This window comes from Archocentrus centrarchus, chromosome 1, assembly GCF_007364275.1.
Source record: "Archocentrus centrarchus isolate MPI-CPG fArcCen1 chromosome 1, fArcCen1, whole genome shotgun sequence".
NCBI classification, from domain to species: Eukaryota; Metazoa; Chordata; class Actinopteri; order Cichliformes; family Cichlidae; genus Archocentrus; species Archocentrus centrarchus.
In genome coordinates, this window is record NC_044346.1 from 7,293,759 (window position 1) to 7,320,967 (window position 27,209).

The following is a 27,209-nucleotide window of genomic DNA, read 5'->3' on the forward strand; positions in this document are numbered from 1 at the left end:
TAAATGGCTTCTTGAGACCATTTCTAATGAGGCTTCGGTGAACAGCTGATTGATCAGCTGAGGGACAGATGTATCTCAGGTCCGGTGTCAGGTTGTTGCTGGATTTTTTACCCGTTTCTTGAGGACATGGCTTTCAGGTACTGTTCATCTGCTTTAGTTTTTAGGTCTCCCACTTCTTTATTTGATTCACTGCACACCATGCTGAGATATGCCAAGTTTTCAGCTAATAGCTCTTTGGGAATCAATTGGTGGTGCAAAAAAAATTAAAATTTCGATTTAAAAAGATACTTAAAAAATGTTTTTTTTAAGTATCTTTAAAAAGATACTTCCGCCTTTTCATGGCTGAATGATTCATAGGTCAGTGTTGAGTGGCTTAACGAACAAAAATTAAATTTAAGTTAAAGGACACGTGGGATGAGCTTCCTTGTGTAGGAAATGTTTATGCATTTATTTTTCAAACTTGTAAATGGTCAGCAGCAGCAGGCATCCTTTGAGACGTTAAATCCACTATTTATAAGAAACAGCTCCCTCTGGTGGCAGGAGTTTTACCTGCAAGTTGGAGTGGAACAGTTTTTGCAGTCATGATTTCCGAAATTCTAATCACAAAATATTAATATAAAAATGTTTGTAGTTACTCATTGTAACCACGAGTGAATATATGCGTAGCTTGCGTATTTATAATATATATATATATATATATATATATATATATATATATATATATATATATATATATAAAACTGCAAATATACATATAAACTGCAGCCGTTCGTTGCAGTACATGTTGAACACATTAGGTGGCAGTGTTGTCACAGAAACCTGGTCGAGCAACAAACCAGAAGTAGAGTCCATGAGTTTTTGTTCCTTTCTTTTCCGTCGTTTAATTATTATATATTTTTCACATTTCATACATGTAATAAATCAAAAAGTATTCTGAAACTATATGACAAGCCTAAAAAGCTTAAAAATAAATAAAAAAGAAAACGACCTCACGATAGTTGTATGCTGCCTTCAGGTGCTGTCAGATTTTAAGCTATTAGGCAAATTAGCGAGTTCAAATCTTCGGAGAATGTCTACAATATCCTTTGAAGGACCCTGATAATGGGATGTACATTTGCATGTGGTATAAGTAGGAGAGACGGATAGAAGAAAACAAGAACTATATGGCGAATCCTGTTCTAAAAACACTATGCCAATGATTATGTGGGAAAAAATGTAAAAGAAAATAAAAACGTTTCCTGTGCGTCACGTTTTATATCCGTATATTATTTACCATCCGATTTGGTAAGGGTGAATTTAGCTGTCAACTTTTTTTTTACCTTCGTTTAGCTTGCGTCCCACAAAGGCAATTAACAGACTTTAAGACCTCGAAGCTAAGATTTTTTACCTTTGTGATGAATCGTGAACGCAACGAGCTTCGTTCAACATGGCGGCGCAGCGTAGGACTTTAATGCAGAGCGTAAGTGAAAAGCCTGCAGTTTGCTCCCCTCAGTAACTTTTTATCTGTTTCTCGACTCTTAAAGAATACTATATTGAATTTTTTACCCGGTGGTGGCCGTCGATGGTTTAGTTTCGTGCGTTGCAGGCTGTGCTTGCTAATGTGGTTGAGCTTATTAAGTGTTTTGCTAACAGTTAGCTAGGCACCCGATTTAAAAATGAGATTACTAGTATGTAGGCACGTATATAATCAGTAAAGAGAGATGATATCACTTGAAGTAGGAGGAGGCAATAATATGAGTGATGCTGTTTTCGCAGTCACTGGCACATCCCCCAGGTAAACTGTGCGAATTAGCTTAACTTAAGTGTCATAAACGGTTAATTAGCTGTAAACAAACACAAACGATCGCCCTCGAGTTTAAATGCTCAGGTGCTTTGCTTTTACTGATTTTCTCGATCGTTTCTGTGAGTGGGCAGGTCTCTGGACACTTACAGTTTTATAGGAGACAGCTTCCTATTTGCCCCACGCAAGGATACTTTCGGTCTCTGATGGGCATGAAGGATTCACGCTAAAATTAGGTCCTTTGTACTCTGCAGATGTAACATTCAGTTTCAGTGACTTTAACGATTCATTTGATTCTAATCGTGCCACATCCTCGCACACAGCAGAGACAGTGCCTTTAGGCAAGGCAGCTACAGTCACGGGGAACACTGAAGTACGCCCTTTTTCAGTTCTACTCTTTTACAATCAGGAAAATAAAGCAATATAAATAATATTGTCATTAGCAGGACTTCAAATTAGGTAAGTGCAACCTCAGATCAACAACAGCACATGACATATTACACTGTGCCATTATTTATTTAACAATAACTAAGCCAAAATGCAGTCTGTAGAAATCTAAGTACACCCCGTGATTCAGTAGTTTGTAGAAGTACCTTTAGCAGCAGTTCTTGAAGTTACTTTTTTCAGTATGACTTTCAGCCTCTCACTTCATTGCAGATGACTTTTCTTTATAATGTTGCTTCAATTCATTTAGGTTTGTGGGTATTTTATTTATGCAGAGCTCTTTTAAGGGCCCACCACAGCATTTCAGTCAGGTTCAGATCTGGACTTTGACTGGGCCACTGCCACAATAGTAAATTGCAGGGGACTTGCACAGGGCCTTTCTATTACAAGTCTCATTCAACCAAATTGCACACACGTTCACACGGTGCTTTGATCTGTACCTAAGCGCTTCTCTCTAACATTCACACACACTCAAACTCAAATTGATGCATTGGTGTTGAGTCAGGGCTCAGTATTTTTTCCTAAGGATACTTTGACACATGTACAGGAGGAGACAGGGACGTCTCCAATTGGTAGACAACCCGCCCTACCACCTTGATTAATTTCTTTTTCAGCCATTCTGTTATAGATTTGTTGGTGTGCATGGGATCATTGTCTTGCTGCATGACCCCCCCATAGCCAAGCTTGGGCTGTCAGACAGACGTCCTCACATCTGACATTTGACAGTTGGTTTAAGGTGTTTGTGCTGATATCCTCCTGAGAACCGAGGGAGGGAGAAAAAAAAGGATCTTTCAATTTAAATTTTTTGTGACCACTAAGGAAGAGATAAGGTCTGAGGAGGATATGCTGTGTGTGGTTTTCGCCACTTGGGTTGAATTAGCAGAGAGGTCCGCTCCTGGAAAGATTGGCAGCTGTCGTGAATGTTTTGCACTTCAAGAGAGATTCAAGATGTGACTTATTTACCAGATGAGTGGTGCTGTGTGACCAGGAGAGATCGTCACTAATGTAAGTGCCCAGGAATTTGAAGGTGTTCCACCTCTACCTCTGTATAGAGTGGTGTGTGTGTTGCACCCTCTTCCTCCTTGGATCAACAGTCATTTCCGTAGTCTTGCTGCTATTTAAGGAAAGATTGTTGTCCTGGCACCATGTCGCCAGGTCTTGTGAATAATCCTTCTCATGGACTTCAAATGATGGACTTCAAATTGTTTGGAAATGAGCTTATAAGCCTTCGCCGGACCGACGGGCAGCAACACTTGCATCTCGAAGATCATCGCTGATGTTGTTCCTCCTTTGTGTTAATACACACCCGAGTGCTCCAGACCTACAAACTGCAAAAACATCAGCCTTTATAGAGGCGCTCACTTGCTGCTGATCTTAATTACCCTCTTAATTCCTGTGGAAGCAGTGTAAGTAAGGGTGTGCTTAGGTTTTTCACACACTAATTCTGCATTTTGGTTTAAATTTTGTTAAATAATTAATGACACAGTGTAGCATGAAAATCAGTGACACATTAAATGTGCTAAAGAGTAACTTTCAGCATAAAACAGAAAATAATAATATAAATAGGAGCACCTGCCCATGAATGACATCTTTTTCTGGCTCAGAGGGTGACTACAGGACACGCATAGGCATGGTGGGCCCCCATGCAGTCAAGATAAGGAGTCTGTTACTGCAGCTGACAGAAATGTATGCAATTTCCTGTTGGAGCATTTAATAAATGAAAAAATGTCCATCACGCTTGGGTGAATGAAGCCTTACATAACAAAGCTGGTTGGTGTCTCAGTTATGGCAACTTTATGAACATGAATTTTAGCAAAATGTTTGTGATGACACTTAAATTAATTTCTGTTGTGAATTAAACCTTTATTTTAAACAAATATTGCTTTCCCATTCAATTTTTATACGTAGAGTAAGTTTTTGTTGTTGTTGCCTTTCTTTAGCAGCATCAGAGCTGGACGGATGACCTGCCTCTGTGTCAGATGTGTGGGGTTGGCACAGCACCCAACTGTGTTTACGGCCCTGATGGCAAAGGAACTCAGAGCCACCCCAACGAGGACGGACACCTCAGGTTCAGGTAGGTGAGACGAGACTGCACCGAGGCCAAAGACAAAGACCAATGTTTTGAACTGTGAAGCACACAAAGCGACTTTATTGGGGTGCAACGATTAAAAATACAGAGCTGGAAACATGCATAATTCATCCACTTTGAGGGTGTTTGTTTTCCTTGTCCTTGCTAATGTTGTTTGGAAACCTGCTGACTCAAACAGCCATCCACTTAAAACTTTACTGAGATTTATGCTCAAACATCTTGTCTGTTGCAGCGTTTCTTGCCAAAATAGTAAAACCTTGACCTGTTTCTTATTTAATTTAGCAGAAAAACAACATCCGCTACCACCTGTAGACTTTTATAAAAACACAAACATCAGTGAAACGCATAAAAATGTAGTTTTTAGATGTGCACTGGTAATATTTGAGTCACTGAAGCAGTAAAGAAATAAGTAGTTGGTATTTCTCCCTTATATGAAAGTGAATTCTGAACATGGGGGTGTTGGGTTACAGCTCAGTAATGCAGTTGTCATTACTGATTGTATGGCCATGAAAGCAAACAGCAGGCTCTGCCAGAGAAATGTGTTGAACAGGCTTACCTCGTGGCTGCAGACTCAGCTTATCTGATGATGTGTAAATGAATCATTTTTATCCAGATGTTCTCACATGTGCAGTTGTTACTGCAACAAACACCCAAAAGACATCAAACGATCCCACAGCTCTGAGAGTAACGGACAGAGGATGTTCTTTTTATCCAGTTTTTTTGGAAACACACGTGTCGTGTTTGTTGTTTTGTTTTTTTTTTCCAGAGGTGAGGATGGCTGTTTCCTGTACGGGGTGTTTAACGGTTATGATGGCAGCAGAGTGGCCAATTTTGCTTCCCAGTGTCTAACAGCTGAACTGCTGCTGGGGCAGCTGAACTCCGGTCACACAGACAGCGACGTCCGCAGGATCCTCACGCAGGTCTGCGCTTGTGTGTCTGCGTTTTGTGTTACATGTTTCAACAGTTCAGTAACTTGAAATCAGCTGGTGTAACGTGTCTAGAAACAAGCAGTTTTTTTTTTTTTTGCTCACTTTTGCAGCCTGTCAGGGCAGAGCGGGTGACTTCAAAACACTCCACACACCGAATTCATAGATGAATCTTTATATGTTTAGACTACAGTCGGGGTATTTTAAAAATAAAGTGACATTTAACTTATTAAGGTTTTCAAAAGCCATTAAAAGTGTATTTCAAGAATGTAAATGCTTTATAAAATAGTCTTTATTTTCAGAAAGAAAAACAAAAAGCTCATTATCACCTACACTCAGATGGACTGGGTAAAGGCTGCTTTACTAAAGCAGCGTTTCTGAAACATGTCATTAAGCAAGTCTGGAGAAAATCCAGTCTTATCATTTATTAAAATAATCCTCCCTTAAGGAACAGTGGTGATTATTTTAATAAATGAATAAAAGTGTAAAAATCTCATTCTTGCTTTTAAGATATTGACTACTTAAGCCTGTAGTTTGAATTTTCCCCCCTCATTACAAAACCACTTACGGATATTAATTAAACCATAATTAATATGGAATTCCTATTTGACTTTTTAATACTCGTTTAATGCGACTTAAAGTGTTTTTTTTGTGTGCTTTAAACAAAATGGAACGTAACAGTGCACTGCATTTATGGGCCGGTCAGATCAGAAAAAGATAAACATGAAGTACCTGTAAACTGAAATGAACCATATTCATGCACATAGACCCAGGTGTTTGAGTACGTGCTCTGATCTTCAGATTATTGCAACTCGCTCTTCATTAATCCTCCATTTATTTAATAAAATAAATGGAGGATTAATGTTCTGGAGGGAGATGAAAACACTGAGTTGACATTTCAGTGCTGTTGAGTGTTCAGTAGTGACACTCAGTCTCACACGTGTGACACTGTGCCTGCTGCTGTTGCTGCTGCAGGCCTTTGATGTGGTGGAGAAGAGCTACTTTGAAACCATAGACGACGCGCTGGCTGAGAAGGCTAACCTCTCCAACTACCTCCTGCCGCACAACGAGGTACCAACACTTGGGGTTCTGTTTTGGTTTCCATAGCAACCATAGATTTAGGCTTTGATGTGAGTTAATATATTTAGCCATGGAAGAAGGAGCTTATTATTTTTTAATTGGGCTCATCACTCTCTTTCATTAGATAAGCTTGTCTTGGTTTCAGTGAGGAGACCTGGCAGGTGTGTGGTTCAGATTAAAATGAAGGCTGGAGATGGTTGTGGTCTGATCAGCAAAGACCCACTGAAGTGCTGTGGTGCGGGGGGGGGTAGTCCACTCCTGTCCCACATTTATAGTGTATTTGTAACTCCCCCTGTAGCATATAATACTGTATTTAACTTAGATTAGGCAGTTCTGAGAAGTCATTATGGTTGCACTTGGTGTTTTGGTGTTTGTCTAATTCCCTCTTTTTTTTTTTTCCTTCATTTCCTTCTTCCCCTTTTCTTACTTTCCCACTTGCTTCATTTTCTTCTTCCTCTCCGTCTTGTTCTCGCCTCTCGGCCGAACAGAATGTTTCATTCCACCAGCTTTCTCCTCAGAGTCAGAAGATGCTGGAGCGGCTGAAGGAGCTAGAGCAGGAGGTGTCGGGAGGTGCTACGGCTGTGGTGGCGCTCATTCTCAATAACAAGCTCTACATTGCCAACGTTGGTAAGTTTGCATGTTTGCACAAGCTCGGATTTGCTCTTTAATGTTTGAGTGCACTTGATAATTAGCAACAAAAACAGTCGACAGCAGTGCCACCAAAAGAGCAACCGGTAGCAGAAAGCCGCTTCACCAGTAGGTGTCAGGCTTCACACAGATTTGTGTTTGGTTATTGGCCACTTTCAGTATGAAATTACATGGTATCTCTACAGTATAAAACCTGCGTTATTGGGCAGCTGCTGCAACAAGAGACTTTAACATTCATGAGTATATATTTGATCTCATTAAATATTAAGTATAGTGTCTATATATAGTTATGACGTGCACTTGTTCACTGGCAGAAGCAAACTATACCTTGCTTTTTAAAGATTGGAGGATTGTCTGAGGCTTTGTCATAGTTTGACACAGCATTTCAGCCAGTGGTGTTGGGGATCTTGTCAAAACTGATGAAATTATGAATACAGAAAAGTATCGTCAGATTTCGATCCACCGTCTGATCGGCAGCAGCTTCATTTTTCTGCACGGCAGTGATCCTAAAATCTGCCATTGCAGTAAAAGCATACCTGGATAGAAAAGCACACAGTGGAAGGCTGTCAGTCATGGATTGGCCTCCACAGAGTCCGGACCTCAAGATTATTGAAGCAGGTGGGGATCATCTCGACAGAGAACAGAACAAAAGGCAGCCAACATCCAAAGAAGAGCTTTGAATGACCTTGAGAACCCTGGAGAACTGTTCCTGAAGACTACTCAAAGAAATGACAAAGAAAGCTGTCAAAGAGAGTTCAGACTGTGCTGAAGAATGAAGGTGGTCACACCAAATATTGAGTTTCAAGCTCATTTGAATTTTACAGGCTCTGTTTTCACCTTATATACTTTATTTCCCATTTATGATTGCACATGTTTCAGTACATCGTTGCACCTATTTCCCATTTTCCCAGCAAAATACAAGGGTTGGCTCCAGACTTTGGCACAGTGCTGTAAATGATAGCAAATATCCTTCATATAGACACCTCAGGTACGCACCTCTGGCTGTGAGACCATACCCACCTGCTGTTCAGACTTTTTGTCTGAGTGGGGCAGCCGAGGAGCTAAAACAGTTTGTTAGTGGAGGATAAATTATGATTGTTTTGAACTGTGAATCATACAAAGCTTTAATAGAATAGAAAGGAGCATAATAGGCCCACTTTAAAGTATTCTTATTGTAAATCATATTTGTATAGTGTCCTTTACTCCTCCAAGCGTACCTCATGTCATAGTGGCCGAATAACTCAGTCTTTATCTCGTCTGACCATAAATCTTTTATCCAGAAGGCATTTGGCTCGTCCATGCGGGCAGCTGCAACGTTCAGCTGAACTTAAAGGTGTCGAATTTGGAGCAGGGGCTTCTTGGCCGGCACCCTTTCAGTCCACAGTGATGTAAAACTCGCTACACTGTGGTCTGTGGCACTGGTGTTCCTGCAGTTTCCAGTTCATAGCAGGCTTGAACCTTGGTGGGTACTGGGTTGCTCCTGAACCTGAACCCTCAACTGAGGGTGACAGTTTGGTTCTTCTTCCAGACCTCGGCAAAGTGGTGACACATCCGAATAACTTGTACTTTATGTGCAGTTGTTTGAACTGATGATCCTGGAATATGCAGTTGTTTAGAAATAGCCCATTATAGCTGGGGAATGGTCTTCTCAAAGCCCCGACCTCAACCCTCCTGAAAATTTGTGGACTGTGCTTAAAAGCTCGGTCTGTGCCAGGAAACCAGCAAGTTTAAATGAACTCTGCCGATCCTTCCAAGAAGCGCAGACAAATATGCCAGAAGCTTGTTGACGGCAATTAAAAGCATCGAGGTGCAACTTGCTAAAGGCTTTTTAACCAAATATTCCTGGAGGGGTGTATGTGTACTTTTGTCCCTGTGTGGATTAGAGACCATCCAAAACAAATTCAAATTCATTTTCAATTTAAGTCCTTAAAGCTGTATGTTGTGCCATAATTCCACACTGGAAAAGGAGCAAAGAAATTCTTAAAAGTCCCAAACACCATTTTGACAGTGTATGTTATATCTGCTGTGTATCTGAGCTACAGTATATACATAAGGACAAAACTTTGAGCACCCTGTAAAGTAAAAGTGCTCTCCATACTGCCCAGAACGTTTATTTCTATAGCAAACAAGGAATGCGTTGCCACATGCTGCGTCCCCTGTGACCCACAGACAGATGGAGTTATGGAAGGATACTGACTCTTTTAATTCAAACCATATCTACAATGTCTGTCAATATTTTTGAATCCCCGCTGCCAAGTCAGGCTCCTGCAGACAACAGCTGTAGGGCCAGGATTATAATAGCTTGTTCTGCCTGCATGATTTATTGTGTGCGTTCATGTGTACTTTAAGCTTCAGAGCAGAAAACAAGCAAGCCGTTAATATTTAAAAACACAAACCCGCAGGCCGTTTTGGGGCCTTAACTGTGAGAAAGTTCAAATGGGACGGCAGGGTGCAGTGATTTCCACACAGGCGCAGCAGCTTTGAAGAGCGACTGATTCCCTGAAGGATTTCAATTTAATAATGATCAAAGCTGCTGCCAAAGGCACGCACTGCTGCATGTTGAGCTTTGTTTCACATAAATGTGAATGCTGGATATTCTTATTTTTGGTTGATTTGTTCACTAATCCAGTGGATACATTTTACTCATGCAAAGTCTCTCAGTTTTCCAAAACATTTAAAAGCAGCGCTTCTTTCTTTTGGCTTCCAGATTTGATGCTAGGGGGCAAAAAGAGCCCCTCACTCTCCCTCTGAGTTTCATTTTCTTTAGTCTTCAAGGACGTGGCACAGCACAGAATATTGGGGGGGTAGTAATTAGTAGATGGTAGAAAGGAGGACCATTCTCCTCTCTGGTGCTTTGTGTGAGGGGCGGGGGTCAAGAGTTCAAAGTTGACAGCACGTGAGGCCTAGGGAGGTTTAAACATAGGAGCAAGTGTGCTTGAAAATCACTCCCAGCTGTGTGTTGATGTGAAATGTGTTTGACAGCTAAGGTCATGTAACCCAGAGTTTGAGCTGCAAGTTGGAGTGTTTTGGAAAAGGGGGAAGGGCACTGATACATAAACATTCAATATCAGAGACGGGTGGCTGTTCTCTACAGATTAACACACATGCAGTTTTGTGACTAACACATCAGATTTAAGCTCAGCACTACCTGACTAACATAGAAGGGGACAGGGGCCCCTCCCGGTGTGATGTGGCTGATTGGATGCCCTTACCTGCAGATTAGGTGAACAGCGCACGCACACAACCGCAGTCATTTTTGGAACATAAAATTTGGTTGGGAGGGGTGGAACTGCGCCATGCTTCGGCTCAGTGGCCCCAAACTATTAATATAAAAGTGAATTAATCATTTATCTCTCCCTGCTCAGCTTTTGTGTGGCTGCGGAGGCAAATAATTAATATTTAGCTTTTTAAAAGTACCACAGTGTCTTAGCTCGTTAATTGATGGCAAGTGGGACCTGTGAGTAACCTCAGAGCAACATCAGAGTCTCTGCATGATTAATGCGTGCAGAAATTAGAGGCCCAAATGTCTCATGAATATGAATAGGGGTTGAAAAAGAAGAGTCAGTATTTTTGTTCATTAACATTTATTTCTTGTTTTTGTTTGAGAAACTTTTTTTAGTCATAAAGGTGAAAAATGTTAAATTAAAAATGTAAGTTGGACCTTGAGGCTCTAGTTTATTGGTACCTGTATAATAAATACAGTCCCATAAACGCACACAAACATGGTTACAGCCTGTTTACAAAGCTGGTTTCAGTTTTCATTGCTTATTTAGCCTTTCCAAGATGGGGGCGGGGGGTGTATATTATATAAGCCATCTGCTTAAATTGTGTTACAGATTAAAGTTGTGCATGATTAAGGGCATGGCTGTTTTAGCACCTCGCTGTCTGCCAGTCCTGCCCTGCGCTAATTTGAGTCTCTGAACTGGACCTCTGACCATGTTTGTGGTGCCTGTTGAATAACTTTTAATGCAATTATACAGATAGTAATGTTAGCATTGAGTAGCAGGTATGTGCAACTCACCCGTAGCATTTATGGATTCACCATGGTTGACCAAGCCAATTTGGTTGGAGAGCTGATGACTTACCTCTCCAGCCTATCAGCTGAAGGTGGATACATCCCACCTTTTAATGTAGTCTGCACGGGCCGCGTGTTGTACAGCCAGGAAAACAACTTCATTGACCAGATGTCAGTTAGATTGGAGCCAACTCTGAGTAAAATTCATTAAAACTGAACATGAATTAAGCCAGCAGTCAACATTAGCTTTGGTGAGTCATGAAAACACAGAAGGGCTTTTTACAGGAAGTAAATAATAATAATAATGTATCTGTCCTGAAAGGTTATTGATGTAGTGCTTTTTTTCCTTATGAAAGGAACACACAACTAGAGGACATTGACCATTGGGTGGCCCTGATGCTGCTGCTCTACTAATAGTCATGTTTTTAAACAGGGCAGGCAAAACGCTGAAATCAGCTTTCAGTGTAATTCAGCTCACTAACCACCACAATTAAACATAGTCTACAAAAGGCCCCGGAGTTACTCTTACCTGAGAGCGTCAGTGAAAACATTGGTGGCACAGGTGTAATGGGCCTTGTTAATGGCAGACATTTGGACTTGTTGAACACAGGTTAAAGTCTAACAATAATGGCTGCTTTCCATTTACATGTGCCAGGAGCAGAGCCTTTGGCATTTGAACTGAACCTCTTAAAAACTTGCGTCCACATATGGGGACAGTACAGTTTGGCTTTGCTGCACCTTATACTTCAGTCTGCTCAGTAGTGTTTTATACTTTGTTGTTGACTTTGTTGTGTTATTCTGTAAAATAAACTCGTTGTCCCTATCAGATGACTTTATTTATTTATTATTATGAAAGTATGTAACAACCATGTAACAAAATACAACTTCCTCTTTGAACAGGAAGCTTAGTTTACATACATATCAGGTCCATCTAATCACAAATATCTAGAAGAAATTAAAGCAGGAGCTCATAACTCAGGAGGTTAAAGCAGACAAATCACAGGAGCCACTAATATTATTAGGCGCCTGTGCTTGAAAAAGACCGGCTGTGTATGTCAGAGTCCTGGCAAAATATTGTTTTGTGCTACGTTGACAAGTAAGAACTTCTGCTATAGAGAGAGTTTACTGCATCTCCTTCACTGAGCTGAGATCTACCAGTAACAGTTTTAGCTCTTGTTGATTTCAGGCTAACTTTAAATACGTTTTGCTTTGGTTCCAGGTACTAACCGAGTCCTGCTGTGCAAGTCCAGCAGCGACGGCCAGAACCAGGTGCATCAGATCGGTCGACCGCACAGTACTGACAACGAGGACGAGCTGCAGAGACTGGCTGCACTGGGTGAGACGCATAGATCTGTGTATACATGCAGAGATAGCCCTGAAGTTAAACTGGTGTAATAATAGAAATAAAAGCAATGCAAGAAATTTCATATAAAACAAACACTAAAAAAAAGATGCTGATGCTCAGTATGTGAGGTTGAGAATTTTAAACTGGATCCCAAACACTACTGGGACCCAGTGAAGGGACATAAGTAATGAGACCATCTGTAAGACCTAGTAAGCAGTGCAGCAGCAGCGCTCTGAAGAGCATGCAAGCGACCGAGGGCTGGCTTACTAAGTGAGAAGAAAAATGCATAGCAGTAGCTAAAAGGAGAAGAAAGATGAGCATGTATAAGCATCTCTAGCTCTTCTCTTGAAAACTGTAGCTCTGAGTTTATTGGTGTTTATTAGTTGGTAGAAACTAAATTTAGAATCTGCTCAGTGTGGGTGTATAAAGCTTGAACTTGACACTCAGAGTTCAGATACTTTGAGCAAAATTGAGCGTTTTAGATACAGCCAGAGTTTATCTTTTTTTTTTCCAACTCTGTTTTAATACATTTTTTGCTGTTGTTGTTTTTGGTCCTGAGTGATAGACAGAAATTGATCTTTGTCACATTAGTACAGGAAAATATTATGTTAGCCGGGTAGCAGACACACCTTACCTTGCATTACGTTCCTCGCGTGTTGTGCTTGATATAAAACTCAACACAGACACAGCCATTAGAGAGAGAGAGAGCGATGCAGGGTTATTCATCCATGGTGGACAGCCAGGCTAATGGTCCAGTAATGAGGGTTGTGGATATAACAAAAAATACATACATCGTAATTAGCTTTGCCGATAGAACAACGTGTTGCAGCCTGGCCTGGTAATGGATAAAATGGGGAAATGGCTGCATTGTTGTGGGGGGGGTTTCAGCATTTCACAGCACACCATTAGAGCAGACCGAGCGCTCTGCCTCTCTTTGTTCTCTTGTCTCTGGCTGGGATTCACATTATTATTCCATTGTTCAGGTCCTTCTCTTAATGATTGAAAAAAAAAATGACAGTCATCCCATTTACCCAGACCAAGGTGACCTCTACCCCCCCATCGCATTTTCATCCAGCCTCAAACACATATATGCACCCCTCTCTCTTCCCATCCCCACCTCCTGCTTCTACTTATCATTTCTGTGCTTTTGCTCCATCCTCCCCTTCAAAAAAAACAACAACAAAAAAAAAATCTGCTAAACCATCTCCTGTGTGTGTCTCCATTTTCCCTCTGCTCCCGCAGGTTTGGATTCGGCTCGTATAAGACAAGCAGGCCAGATAGCGGGACAGAGCAGCACCAGGAGACTTGGAGACTACCGAGTCAAATTTAACTACAACGAGACTGACCTGCTCGGGTGAGGCCAAAAATCACAAAATAGGTGTTTTGTCAGTTCATCAAATGATAAAACTTGGAAAAAGAATACACTAAAACACCTGGCTATGTAGAAATACTGAATCAGGAAAGCAATAGCAACTCACTCGTTATAGCCAAATTATGCAAAAGAGCATCTCTGAAGTTGTATCTGGGTTCAGGCTGGTGGTGGTGGTGATGGTGTAATGGTTTGGGGAATATTTTCTAGACACACTTCGGGCTTCTTGATGCCGGTGGTGGATTGTTTAAACACCACAGCCTACCTGAGTGCTGTTGCTGACCAAGTTCACCTCTTCATGACCATGATGGCTGCTTCCAGAAGGAGTGTACATATTTTAATTATTTTTTTTTTAATCTGGAAACGTGTCATCTGGGAGTGTGACATCTGTTTCCGGTACAGCAGTGATCATCACGCTTCAGTTTACCCTGTTGTTGCCAACTTAGCAACCTTTGAGATTTAGTGGTCTTGCTTCAACTAGGCAGACTTTTAACAGCGAGCTCAAGATAAGGCTGCAATTTTTACCCATGACACACTACATTGGCTGTCTGTTGACTTTACAGATGCAGAGCAAAACGAGGACAGACTTGGTTCAGCTGGGCCTGATCAGTCAACACGTGCAAATTGCATTCATAATCAGCGTGACATTTAAGTTTGCTTCCAGCTCTGCGTAGGACCAACGCACAACCATGCCAGCCCCTTTACACGCTGTGGTACTACAGTACTGAGCAGAACAAGACCAGCACAGTCTCACCATATCCATTTCATTTATAGAATTCTATTTGATAAATCACATTTATCCCAAGGAAGCTATTCTTTGACACTCGGGTTGGAGCAGGAATAAATATAATGAACCAAATGAAGACATAGATGTAAAAAGTGCATATTCACCAGTGTGTGTGTGTGTGTGTGTGTGTGTGTGTGTAGTGTAATGATGCCTGGATAGGAATCTGTCCCCATATTATGATCTTTATTATCAGATCAGATAGTGTTCCGGCCTCTCCCTCGCCACATGTGAGCCTCTTGAAATTCCACTCTCAGCCCCACCACACACACACGCGCGCACACACACTTTTCTTTTCATATTCTTGTCTGCTGTCGAGGCCAACTGAATCAAAAACCTTTGAATCATTTCAATTATGATCCTCAATAAAACACATAATAGAGTCTTTATAGAATTTCCTCCTTTGTGCCATCAAAGAGAGTGCAGGAAATTTGATGTGAACCATGTAAGCGCTTCTTTGGATCTATAAGATTAGCTGGTTTATTATATAGAGGTCAGGGGCACTTAAGTCTCTTTGATCTTAGGTTCTTCCTCTGTCACCTTCCATCAGCATCTCTTCCAGTCTTCACTCTTACTGTCTTTCCTTTTATCCATCTGATATGACTTTAACTGCTGACATGTCTGTCCTCCTTCACCATCAGTGCGGCCAAGGCAAAGCCAGTCATTGCGGAGCCAGAGATTCATGGCGGCCAGTCTTTGGAAGGCATCACGGGCTTCTTGTTGCTGATGTCAGAGGGTCTGATAAATGCCCTCGAGTCCGCCCACGGTCCCGAACAGGCCAATCAGGTTAGAAGATTCATTCTGATGGGATCTTTTCACCTCAGCTGATTTGTTCCTTTTTTTTTGTTTTTCATCACCTTCTACCTTTTACCTCCTTTCATTAATATTTTCTTTCATTCAAGTTTTGTGTTCTTGGCCACTTTTGAGTGTCCGTTGCTGTTTCCTTTCTGCACATATTCTGTTTCCTTTATTCTGATGAGCTCCTTTTTCTGTCTTTAGATCTAATTCTTTCCCACTGTTACATTAACCTTTCTTTCTATAACCCCGCTGTCTATTATAGGAAATTGTTGCCATGGTAGCAGCAGAACTAGCCCAGCAGACCAGTCTGGAGGCGGTGGCTCAGTCTGTGGTCGAGCGAGTCAAGCGGCTTCACCACGATGTCTTCGTGTCCGGCCGTCAGAGGGCAACTTACTGTTCTCGACACGAAGACATGACCCTGCTCATCCGCACGCTCAACTACCCACTGGCCGATGCAGCGCTCACACCCACGCAGGGTAGGATATGGCATTTAGGGATTGATTCACATCTCGTGGAAAGGGTGTCTAAGGAGTGGACGTCTGTTCTGGCTACACCAACACAACGTTCCTCATTTAAAACTTTAGGAAGTTAGGCACATTATGATGCATTATTCATGCAACACCTTAAAAAAGGTTATGACAAGAGGGTCCCAACTTTAGCCAAAGGTGTCGGGCTAAGGTTGGAACAATTTGCATATTGTTGAGCAAAAGGTTTGTTTTTCTTGTCATCACAATATCTGTATAAGTGAAGAAGAAAAAAACCACCCCATAGAAGGCATTTTTTTAAAAATTAAGATTAAAATTAAGATTAAGATAGTGTTTATTTGTCACATGCACAGTTATACACAGTACAATGCACAGTGAAATGTATTTTGTACCTGCAACCATATATACACACACATATAAATAAGAAGAATAAAAATAAAAAAAAAAGTAATTCACACTATACACTATACTCTATACTCTATATACTATACACTATACACACTTTTATAAATTATAATATTTACATTGTGCAATAATGGTCCAGTTAGGGCTCAGAGTTGAGCAGACGGATGGCTTGTGGGTAAAAACTCTTCTTCAAACTTTCAGTCTTAGTCCTCAGGCAGCGGTAACGCCGGCCTGATGGGAGCAGGGAGAAGAGAGAGTGTCCGGGGTGGCTGGGCTGTTTTAGGATCTTCATGGCCCTCAGCCTGCACTGCTTGGTGTAAATGTCCTGCAGGTTGGGGAGGGTGGTTCTGATGGTCCGTTCAGCTGAACGAACCACCCTTTTTAGGGCCCCGAAGTCCTGCTTGGTGCAGTTTCCCATCCAGGTGGTGATGCTCCCACGCATGATGCTCTCGATGGTGCAGGTGTAAAAGTTCCTGAGCACCTTGAGTGGGAGCTTGAAGTCTCTCAGCCGCCTGAGGAGGTAGAGACGCTGTCTGGCCTTCTTCACAGTGATGTTTATGTGATGAGTCCAGGACAGGTCCTGTGAGATGGTCACTCCCAGGTATTTGAAAGTGTCCACTCTTTCCACCTCAGCACCACTGATGACAAGTGGATGGTAGTCCCTCTGCTGCTTCCTGCTGAAGTCCACGATCAGTTCCTTTGTTTTGCTGACGTTGAGCAGGAGGTGGTTCTCCTGGCACCAGTTCTCCAGGCGGGAGACCTCTCTCCTGTAGGCTGTCTCCTCATTGTGAGAGATTAGTCCCACAACAGCAGTGTCGTCAGCAAACTTGATGATGATGTTGGACTCTGACGTGGCCTCGCAGTCATGGGTGTACAGTGAGTACAGCAGAGGGCTGAGCACACAGCCTTGGGGGGATCCAGTGTTGAGGGTGAGGGAGGATGAGGTGAGGTGACCCACTCGTACCACCTGTGGTCTGCTGGTCAGGAAGCTGTGAACCCACCTGCACAGGGATGGGCCCAGGCCCAGGTCCAGCAGCTTAGAGACCAGCCTGGAGGGAACTATGGTGTTGAATGCTGAGCTGTAATCTACAAACAGCACTCTTACATAGTTCCCCTTACCAGTGTCTATGTGTGAAAGGGTCTTGTGGAGGAGGAAGGATATGGCGTCATCTGTGGATCTGTCTGGCCGGTATGCAAACTGTAGTGGGTCGAGGGTGGTGGGCAGTGAGGAGGTGATGAATGTCTTGATGAGTCTCTCAAAACACTTCATCACCACAGAGGTGAGTGCTATGGGCCTGAAGTCATTGGGGCTGCTGGGGTGTGGTTTCTTTGGGACAGGGACTATGATGGACTTTTTAAAGCAGGTGGGAATCACACACAGTTTCAGTGAGAGGTTGAATATCAGTGTAAACACAGGTGCCAGCTGGTCAGCGCAGGTCTTAAGGACACGTCCATTAATACCGTCTGGTCCAGCCGCTTTCCTGGTGTTTACACGTCTAAACGCCCTCCTCACGTCGCGCTCCGTCACAGTGAGTGTCTCCGCCCCTCCGGCCGGGAGCGCAGCGGGCTGTCGGCTTCCCGACTCAAAGCGCGCAAAGAAGATGTTGAGTTCATCAGCCAGAGAAGCGTCGGCACTCACCAGGTGTGTGTGTGGTGCTTTGTAGTCCGTGATGGTGCGTAGTCCCTGCCACAGTCCCCTGGAGTCAGACTGTTGTAGTTGCTGTTCCAGTCTGCGGCCGTAGCGATGTTTAGCCTCTTTCACCGCTCTGCGGACGTTGTATGATGCAACCTTGTAGTCCTCCATGTTCCCAGAGGCGAGGCCGGAGTTGTAGGCAACGGTGCGGGACCTCAGGGCGTCGCGGACAGATTTATCCACCCACGGCTTCTGGTTGGGAAAAGTCCTGATGGTCCTCCTAAGTGAAGTGTCTTCAACAACTTTCCCAATAAATCCCACAACAGTTTCCATAAACTCCTCGATGTCTCCGCCCGCGCTGCTGCGAAACATGTCCCAGTCGGTTGAATCCAACGCACCCTGCAGAGCGGCCTCTGTTTGATCAGACCACCGTGTCACTTCTCTCACAGCAGGGGGTTCCTGCCTGAGCCGTTGTTTGTATTTCGGCATGAGAAGTACAGAGGTGTGGTCAGACTTCCCAAAAGGCGGAAGAGGCTTTGCTTTGTAGCCATCTTTGAATGGAGAGTAGCAGTGGTCTAGGGTCCTCTCTCCTCTGGTGGGGCAGTCGATGTGTTGAATCAATTCCGGTATCACCTTTTTCAAGTTTGCACTGTTAAAGTCCCCGGCTACGATGAGAGCCGCATCACGCTGGTTAGCCTGATAGGTGGAAATAGCCTCATGTAGCTCGGATAGTGCAGTGTTTGTGTCCGCCTGAGGTGGAATATAGACGGCGCTGAAGATGACCGAAGTGAACTCGCGGGGCAGGTAGTGGGGACGGCATTTCAGGGTTAGGAGCTCCAGGTTAGGTGAACATGATTGTTTCAGAAGGACAACATTCCTACTGTCACACCAGTTGTTATTAATCATTAGGCACACACCTCCTCCTCTTGATTTTCCAGACTCACTCGTTCTGTCCGTGCGATGAACACTGAAGAACTCCGACGGCTGTACGGCGTGGTCCGGTATGAGGGGGGTCAGCCATGTCTCCGTGAGACAGATGATGTTGCAGTCCCTTATGTCCCTCTGAAACTGTATCCTGGCCCTGAGTTCGTCCAGCTTGTTATCCAGTGACTGGACATTAGCCAACAGGATGCTCGGCAGTGGCGTTTGGTGCGCTCTGCGCCTCAGCCTCTCTCTTACGCCGGCTCTTTTCCCTCGGGGCCTTGTCCGTGACCTGGGTCCTTTGTTTGAGCTGGCCCACTGGAAACGCAGTATTTCCTGAGGCCAAGTCGGGCCGGGAGAAAAAGGTGTCAGAATACAGCCAGAGTGCTGTATTCTGATATTAAAAAGAGTCTGTCTGTCATACGTGATATGACACAGAGCAGGCAGAATTATAAAGTCCAAAATTAGAGCTAAACCTAATATAAACAAACAAAGCGTAGGAGCAGGTACGACGGCTGCTGACCTCACCGGCGCCATCTTGTTTTAAAAATAATGCAGTGTGTGTGTGTGTGTTCATTATTGTTCAATTTTAATGTTTCCCTTCAAATGATTAACTCTCTAATTTACTTCCCTGTGTGAGTTTATTTTTCTACTTCACCTCAAGTCAGTTAACTTCTTTTCACTTTCCTCTCCTGCATGTGAGAAGCAGCACTATGAGGTGGCCTGAAGTGGCTCATGGCTCAGGCTAGTCACCTCAAAGCAAGATTATTCAGGGTTCTTGTTTGCATACTTTGTCCTTCCTGTGCTTCTGCAGGTGTTCTTCCATAGCGACCATTTCTTAATCAAAGAACAAATATTTATTTTAATAAAAATTTGGCACTAGTGCACCAGTAATTGTATTATATGAGGAAGTGATGGGTTAATATTTTGTCCCACTTCTTTCTAAAGCTGTTTTTTGTGTATAAGATGCGATCAGGATTTAGAGATGTACTGTATTGGATCACAGTTGTAAGATACACAGTTTTAACTCGGACTGGATTCCAGGCCAGAAATACATAATTGATCTTTGAGTAGAACTGTTAAAAAAAATTAGAACCACAATGAAAGTAAAAAATAAAAGTAAGTTGGCTTCGGACTGAATAGGCTTTTTTGTGGTTGGTTTTTCAGACATGGATAGAAACCTGTTTGCCATGGAAAGTGTAACTAGTAGAGATTTTGGCTTCAAAAAAGATCTTAAAATACGAGAGGATTAAATCTGCATCTGAGCCTTTAGAAAAAGAAGTCAGAGATTTTACAATTTGTAGCCTAGAATATCAAATAGAGCCAAATAATAAATAACAAGGAGAATTTCATTTTCATTTCAGAAACAGCTGAACAGCAGGGTTTTCTCCTGCAGAGGTTCAGTGGTGGAGTGGGTCGTTAGGCTGATTGGGTTACACCTGTGTTGGGCCCACCCTATGGATTAAGTAGGCCTGAGCTAACGATCCTTTTCTTTTCCCTCCTAGGAATGATGCCTCCGGCTCTTGGTCTGTTCCTCTTACCTCATATTTGTTATTTTGCTTTGTGGTAAATAAAATAATGACCGTTTTTGTGTCTCCTCTTTGTCACTGGCTGAGGGCCGGCTTGTGACAAGTAGGGGCTCATTTGGGATGTAAGTTATGGTAGGACAGTTTGCTTTGCCTCTAGCTAAGGGTTATTTATGGTGTCATTTTGGGCTGGAGGACCTATCCACTGTTGGGCTTAGCATTGAGTTTCAGTAGGGAACTCTTGCTGTTTGGTGTCTAGGTGGCGGTGAGCGTGGGTAGAGCTTTTAGCTCCGGAGCACCTCCGTGGCTCTGTGGGCTGCCAGTTCACTGGTTGCTCTTTTCACCCCACTGGTTTGGAGTGCACAAATACCCTCCCAATGAGCTGCATGAACACTAGTTCCCAACTGGTCTCCTGATACTTTTCCAGTTTGTGCCATTACACATGCTACTACCCATGCTTCACGGGTTATTGTGGAACCAGAGCATTTAGCGTTGCCAGCATCAGCCAGCTCCCCTGTGCCCTAACATCAAACTTTTGAACATCTCATCATTGACTGTGTAGGTCCACTTCCCCGGTCAAAATCAGGACACTGTTATTTACTGACAGTGATGTGTCAGGTGACTAGATATCCATCTGCCTATCCGCTGTATACTATCAAGACTAAGGCAGTAGTAAGGGCTTTGACTCAGTTCATCTCCATATTTGGAATTCCAAATATGTTCGACCTAATCAAGGTTCCAACTTTACTTTTCGTCTGTCTGTCCAGGTGCTTAAACTGCTGCATGTCAAACATGTCTACTGTGTTCTGTGCTCAGAGTGGAAATATTCCACCAGACACTAAAATCTTTGTGTGCCTACTGCACTGAGTTACTGCGAGCCTGGGAGGAAGGTTACCCTAGTTGTTGATGGCTGCTCAGGAAGGTGTCCAAGAAAGCACAGGTTTCAGTCCAAATGATCTGGTGTTTGGACCCAAAGTACATTGTCCTCTTGAAAGATGGGTAGTTGCCAGAAGAGCCTTCTCAAAACCTTGAACATATAAATGGCTTCAGGTTTAAATTATATAAGACAGGTGAAATGGCTAGAGCAGGGGTGGGCAATTCCAGGCCTCGAGGGCCGGTGTCCTGCAGGTTTTAGATGTGTCCTTGATCCAACACACCTGAATCAAATGGCTGAATTACCTCCTCAGTATGCAGTCAAGTTCTCCAGAGTCCTGATAATGACTTCTATATTTGACTCAGGTGTGTTGAAGCAGCGACACATCTAAAACCTGCAGGACACCGGCCCTCGAGGCCTGGAGTTGCCCACCCCTGGGCTAGAGAGAGGTTAGAGGGCTCACAGGAAAGGATGAAGATTTATGACAGGTCCTGGAGATCGCGTCCTTGTGCTTTTGCCCCTTGCTTCTTCACCATTTCTGGCAAAATACAGTGGTCCCTTTACAGCGGTGCGTTAGGTCTCTGATCTAAACCGCTTGATAGAAACTCCTGGCTATAGGAAATCTAGAAAACTGTCATGTAAACCTTGTGAAGCCCTACGGTTCTCTGGAAATTTAGGGGGTTCCAACAGTTCAGTTGTAAAGCCAGGGTGAGCTGCTGCTGCAATTACTGTAGCTACAGCTCTGATTGTAGTTGGGGGGGACATAGAGGTGGCATCTGAGGTGTTACAGGTTGACAGAAAAAATCAGAAACACTGCAGATCTTGGATGCCCTGGTATCACATTCAGATGCAGAGAAGTGTGAGGAAGTTTTTACACTCCTTAGAAGTTATCCAAGTTTATTTTGACGCTCCATCTCAAACTCATCTCATACAGCATGACATGGATGTAGAAGATACTATCCCAATAAAGCAAAGATCTTATCGGGTTTCAGAGGAGAAGAAAGGGCAACTGGAAGCTGAAGTTAAGTATATGTTGCAGAATAAATATATAAGTGAATTTGATCTTTTGAAAGGGCAAATGCCACTCACCATGTGAGCACGAGAGATGGCTGCATTTATCGCTCTGGGTGGTCTCAGGTTTGGCAGGGTGTGCACTATATTTGGATAATGTGGTGGTTTACTCTAACACCTGGGAGGAGCACGTCCAGCATGTACGGGCCCTGTTCTAAAGACTGGTATGGGCACAGTTAACCATAAACCTGGCAAAATGTGAATTTGCCAGGGCCACTGACTTGCCTGGGAAAGGTGGTGGGCCAAGGTCAGTTTTGCCCAGTACAAAGCAACAGTTCCTGCATCCAGGGAAAAAGAAGGATCCGATGTGCTTCTTGGGGATGGTGGGATATTCTCGAGGGTTCTGTAAAAACTTTGCATCAGTAGTTTCCCCACTGACAGACCTGTTTAAAGCCCGGGCTTATTTTGTATGGACTGCTAGGTGCCAGGACGCATTTGAGGGAGTGAAAATGTTACTCTGCTAAGCTCCAGTGTTGGCGCCATGTCTTGACCGGACTTTCAAACTCCAAGTGGATGCCAGCCAAGTGGGTGCTGGGGCTGTGCTCTTACAGGAGAATGAGGATGCAATAGATCGCCCAGTAAGCTTCTTTTCAAAGAAGTTTAATAAACATCAACTGAACTACTATTATTGAAAAAGAAGCATTGGCACTGGTGTGGGCTCTGTAGCGCTCTGTTTATGTGGGGTCTGGAGTGTTTCCATTGGTTATGTATACAGATCATAACCCCCCTCACATTTTTAAAGTCATTGCAAAACCCAAATCAAAGGTTGACACAATGGGTTTTGTTTCTTCAGCCATACAACTTGGATATTTGCCATATTAAGGGCTCAGATAATGTTACTGCTGACCCATTATGTCGTACACCCATAAACTAGTAGCGTACTGCTGATGGTCCTGTGGTCTCTCTTCAGTTGCTCCTATTGGTTCCAGAGTTGCTGGGTTGGTGGATGGTGATGTACCAGTACACATAGCATTGTGGCTTATGGCCAACATCAGGATGAAAAGGGTTAAATCATTCATCTTTCTTTTTGGCAGCACGTAGTTATTGAGTTACTGGTCAGAAAATTGACTGGCGCTTTGGTCAAGGACCTTGGCTTTATGATGGGGGGTGTCACGGCCCCTCTATTTTTTTTTTTTTTCTCTTTCCTGCAGAGGTTCAGTGTTGGAGTGGGTTGTTCGGTTGATTTGGGTTATCTGTGTTGGGCCTACCATTTGGCATAAGTAGGCCTGAGCTCCCAGGAATGACACCTCCGGCTATTTTCCTTTTGTGGTAAATCAAATGATGATTGGCAACACGGCCGTTTTTGTCTCTCCTCTTTGTCGCCGGCTTGTGACAGAAATGAACAGGATTCAACTTTTATTTTTTCTATTTCTTCTTTCAGGTGGTCGTATCTACCCCGTGTCTGTGCCCTACTCAAACAGCCAGAGCACCAGTAAAACCAGTGTCACCCTCTCACTGGTCATGCCCTCACAAAGCACCCTGACCAATGGAACCAACACGGCCTCCACTTTGGAGGAAGGCACCCCCACACCAGGGTAAGCTTATGTTCTCTTGAATCTCTGCTCGCTCTGGGTTTAGCCCTACTTTCTCCTGCTGGGCGTATTCTGAATTAGCCCGATGTGCATTTGTTTTTTTGTTTTGACCCACTTCTGTTGTGTTTTTTGCTTTATAAACTTCATTTTAACTCCACTGTTCCACTGCTGTGGGGTGGGTACTTTGTGTGAGCTTTGTTCTGCCTTCACCTAATCCTCCCTACTGTTAAATTTATTGCGCTTTATTCTTAAATAAGCAAAAAGTCCCCCCCCTCCCTTGCTATATTTATTTTAGGTGAGTTTGACTTTCACCCCCCCCTTGTGTTCCTCTTCTGTGTTTATTTACGTGTAAGCATGTTTTTCACTTCCCCATCAGTTCATTTCACAGGCTTGAAATTCAGAACATAACAAGTGCAGATGGGAAAAGTATTTGAATATTCAACTTCATTCCACAGCTGTTTTTTTTTTTTTTTTCCTTTTCAGATGTTAGTGTTGTCAGGAACATGTTAATGCTTTTCCCAAAAATTGAGCCGTTTACAAAAAGCTGCTTAAATGTCCTCAGACCTGCTTCCTCTGCTGACTAACAGGGACGAGCATGCTTGTCCCCACAAGCTGTGCCACAGAGATGTATGGCCCAGCTGGGTCTAGTTGCAGGTTCAAGAGACTTGGCAGGGATTCAGGCCACAAACAGTTGTGTTGAAACAACACAGAAGGGTTGCATAGGCGGGGGAGTGTTGTACAAGGTACCAGTGAGAGAATGAAATACAGACTCGGAATATAGAAATATGGATCCTGGATTATATCAGGGTGAGTAACACCCTGATATTCCCAGTTTGGGAATACTGACAGACAGCATTTACAAATCTGGAAGCTTGTCTTGATCTTCCAAAGGAATCTAGTTGGAATTTGCATTTATGCAGTTATTTGATTAGCCAACAAAGTACTTCGCCTGATAATGGACGTCATCTGTAACGCAGCATGATGAAGCAGTTTTTCTTCTCCTCCTCCTCCTTCTTGGGTCTCATGCGTTGGTACCTCTGCTGCACATATGGACTGGCCCTAATTCTCCTGAATTAGAGGGTTGTGTTCTTTCTCACACAAGCTCATGTCAGCCTTGTACCTGTCAAACCACAGAGGCCACTCCATACACTGCATTTTTTTCCCTCTTTCCTGTGTCTCAATTCAGACTTTTTAAAGTTCAGAATGTGACATTTGCTGTGCGTGTCGGTGGTAATTGTGCATTAATAGCCCATGTTAATTATATATGTACTTATTGGAATGCATGATTGACAGCCTCTCTTACCATACCTGAAATGTGCATTTACCTTGTCGGACCACTTGCTTGAAAGCACCTTTTATTAAATGACTGAGCATGAATAGCTCTCTGTCTGCAACTGCACTTTCTAAATGTTCCTGCTGCCTTGGGACTGCTGCAAGTGCATTCTTTTTCCCTTTGTCCTCCCATTGCACAGTCATCCTGCAGGATTGTTTCTTCAGCTCTTCTTCCTCTAAGATTTCCACTCTGCTCCCGTCTGTCACTCGCTGTCTGACTCACATCTGTATTTCTCTTCCCCTTGGTTCCTGATTTGCCACTGTCTATCCTGCACCCTTCACTCTGTCCTTGCCTCTCCTTTTTCCACTCCTTTAGCACGCTTCACCCAGCTACCTGCCAAGCTTCCGTCGACATCCTACAGCCCATAAGTGAACTCCCTCTTTTCCCCCTCTCCCCTCTTCCTCCTCTCCCCTCCTCCACCTCCCTCTTTTCTCTTTCCACCACACCTCGTCCTCCACGTCCTCTCCCTTCATCCACCTCTCTCCTTTGTCTCTCCACCCATGACATGGGCCCCCTCCCCTCCTCTTGTTGCTTCACATCCTCCTCTTCTATTCCAACCCTTATACCTGTCTCCTCCTCGCCCCTCACCCTCTCCAACTACCCACCTTTCTCCTCCTCCTTCTGCTTCTCCACTCTCCCCAGCAGTCAGAGCCCCACGGCCACTCTCCAGTCCACCAACACCCAGACACAGAGCTCCAGCTCCAGCTCAGGAGATGGAAGCCTGTTCCGCCAGAGGGGGAGTCAAGCCGCGCAGCCAGACGAGACGGGCAGGGTCCCGCCGTACGTGGACTTCAGTCAGTTTTACCGCCTGTGGGGAAGCGACCATGGAGATGGCCAGAGCAGCCAAGGAGGCCTGGGACCACAGTGAGGCAGACCGGGGATAGCGGCAAAGCAGGCACATGGATTTTTAAAGGGACAAAGATTTCTAGAAGTGGTGGGATGACTAATATTATGCTGTTAATGTATCATAACTACAAATAAGTGACCTAAAGGTGCATGGGGATGCACTTTTCAACACTTGGCAATCAGCTGGGGTGGAAAGACAATGAAATGCTGAGAAAATGGTGTCACTTCACACTCCAAATTGATGTCTGCGCATCTGTAATAGACAAAGGATCATGAGTGAATAAATGTAATCCAGATTGTCAGATGTAAAAAAACAAAACAAAATGTGAATCTCATGGAACAGGGAGTTTGTGGAGTTGTGAGTTGTTATACTGCAAGGCCTTAAAATGGAATGAATGAATGAATGCTTTTTTTGTGATGACAGTATCACCAGATTAATCAGTGCATTCTGTTGGCTTTACTCTTCCCAAATAGTTCATCAGTAGATGAACCTCAAAGAGCCAGAAGATCTGCTTGTATGGTAGTTATGACCATAGCTAACTAGTAACGAGTGGCCACACTATAGTTATATTTTTGGTTGTATGGTCATTTCTACATGTCCCAGAGGTTTATTCTTAATTCAGGGATTAACAGTTAAAAGTCTAAACATAAGTAAGAAGATTTTAGGGAGTTCATTATATTAGTTTTAACCAGCTACCAGCATTGTAGCTGTGATGGTAACTAGTATTCAGCAGCTTGATTTAAAGTGGACATATATGGAGTAAGAATACTGTCAAAAAGGTGTGTGCACAATTCTAACATTCGTAATTGAGAAATTGTGCAGATTAGGATTGTTTTTCTGTGAGTACGAATCTACAACCTGTGAGTGCAAAGACTTGTGAATGCAACTCTAATTTCTGTGACTATGAACTCCTCCCTTCTGTGTGGACACGAATCCAAGTTTGTGGGTACGAGTAGAAAAGTGTTGAAATGACGTCACAGAGCAGAGTAATGATCCGCCATTAAACCAAACACAGCATGCTCCAAATTCAAAGATGGCTGAGGACAGTGGACCGTGTGGAGCTACAAGCTCAGGTATTACTTTAAATAGTACATTTTTTTCTTAATGTATTATATAAATACTGGATACATGTGTCACCTGAACTGGAGCATGCTGTGTTTGGTTTAATGGCGGATCATTACTCTGCCCTGTGACGTCATTTCAACACTTTTCTACTCGTACCCACAAACTTGGATTCGTGTCCACACAGAATGGAGGAGTTCATAGTCACAGAAATTAGAGCTGTATTCACAAGACTTTGCACT

At 43.3% G+C, this 27,209-nt stretch overlaps 1 protein-coding gene across 4 annotated transcripts; it reads left to right on the plus strand.

Moving 5' to 3' along the window:
• The first annotated feature begins 1,394 nt into the window (after positions 1–1,394).
• Positions 1,395–26,703, plus strand: tab1 (TGF-beta activated kinase 1/MAP3K7 binding protein 1). 4 transcript variants are annotated; one of them, XM_030734596.1, is made up of 11 exons: positions 1,395–1,459; positions 4,168–4,298; positions 5,080–5,233; positions 6,215–6,310; positions 6,808–6,946; positions 12,202–12,318; positions 13,570–13,681; positions 15,122–15,266; positions 15,541–15,754; positions 23,575–23,728; positions 25,701–26,703. In XM_030734596.1, exons 1-11 carry the CDS (start codon positions 1,427–1,429, stop codon positions 25,924–25,926), a joined length of 1,521 nt encoding a protein of 506 aa, XP_030590456.1. In that variant the 5' UTR covers positions 1,395–1,426; the 3' UTR covers positions 25,927–26,703. The 4 variants fall into 4 exon arrangements, with proteins under 4 accessions (XP_030590456.1, XP_030590535.1, XP_030590615.1 ...); XM_030734675.1 differs by having other exon boundaries at positions 25,704–26,703; XM_030734755.1 differs by having other exon boundaries at positions 1,407–1,459; positions 4,165–4,298.
• The last annotated feature ends 506 nt before the right edge of the window (positions 26,704–27,209 follow it).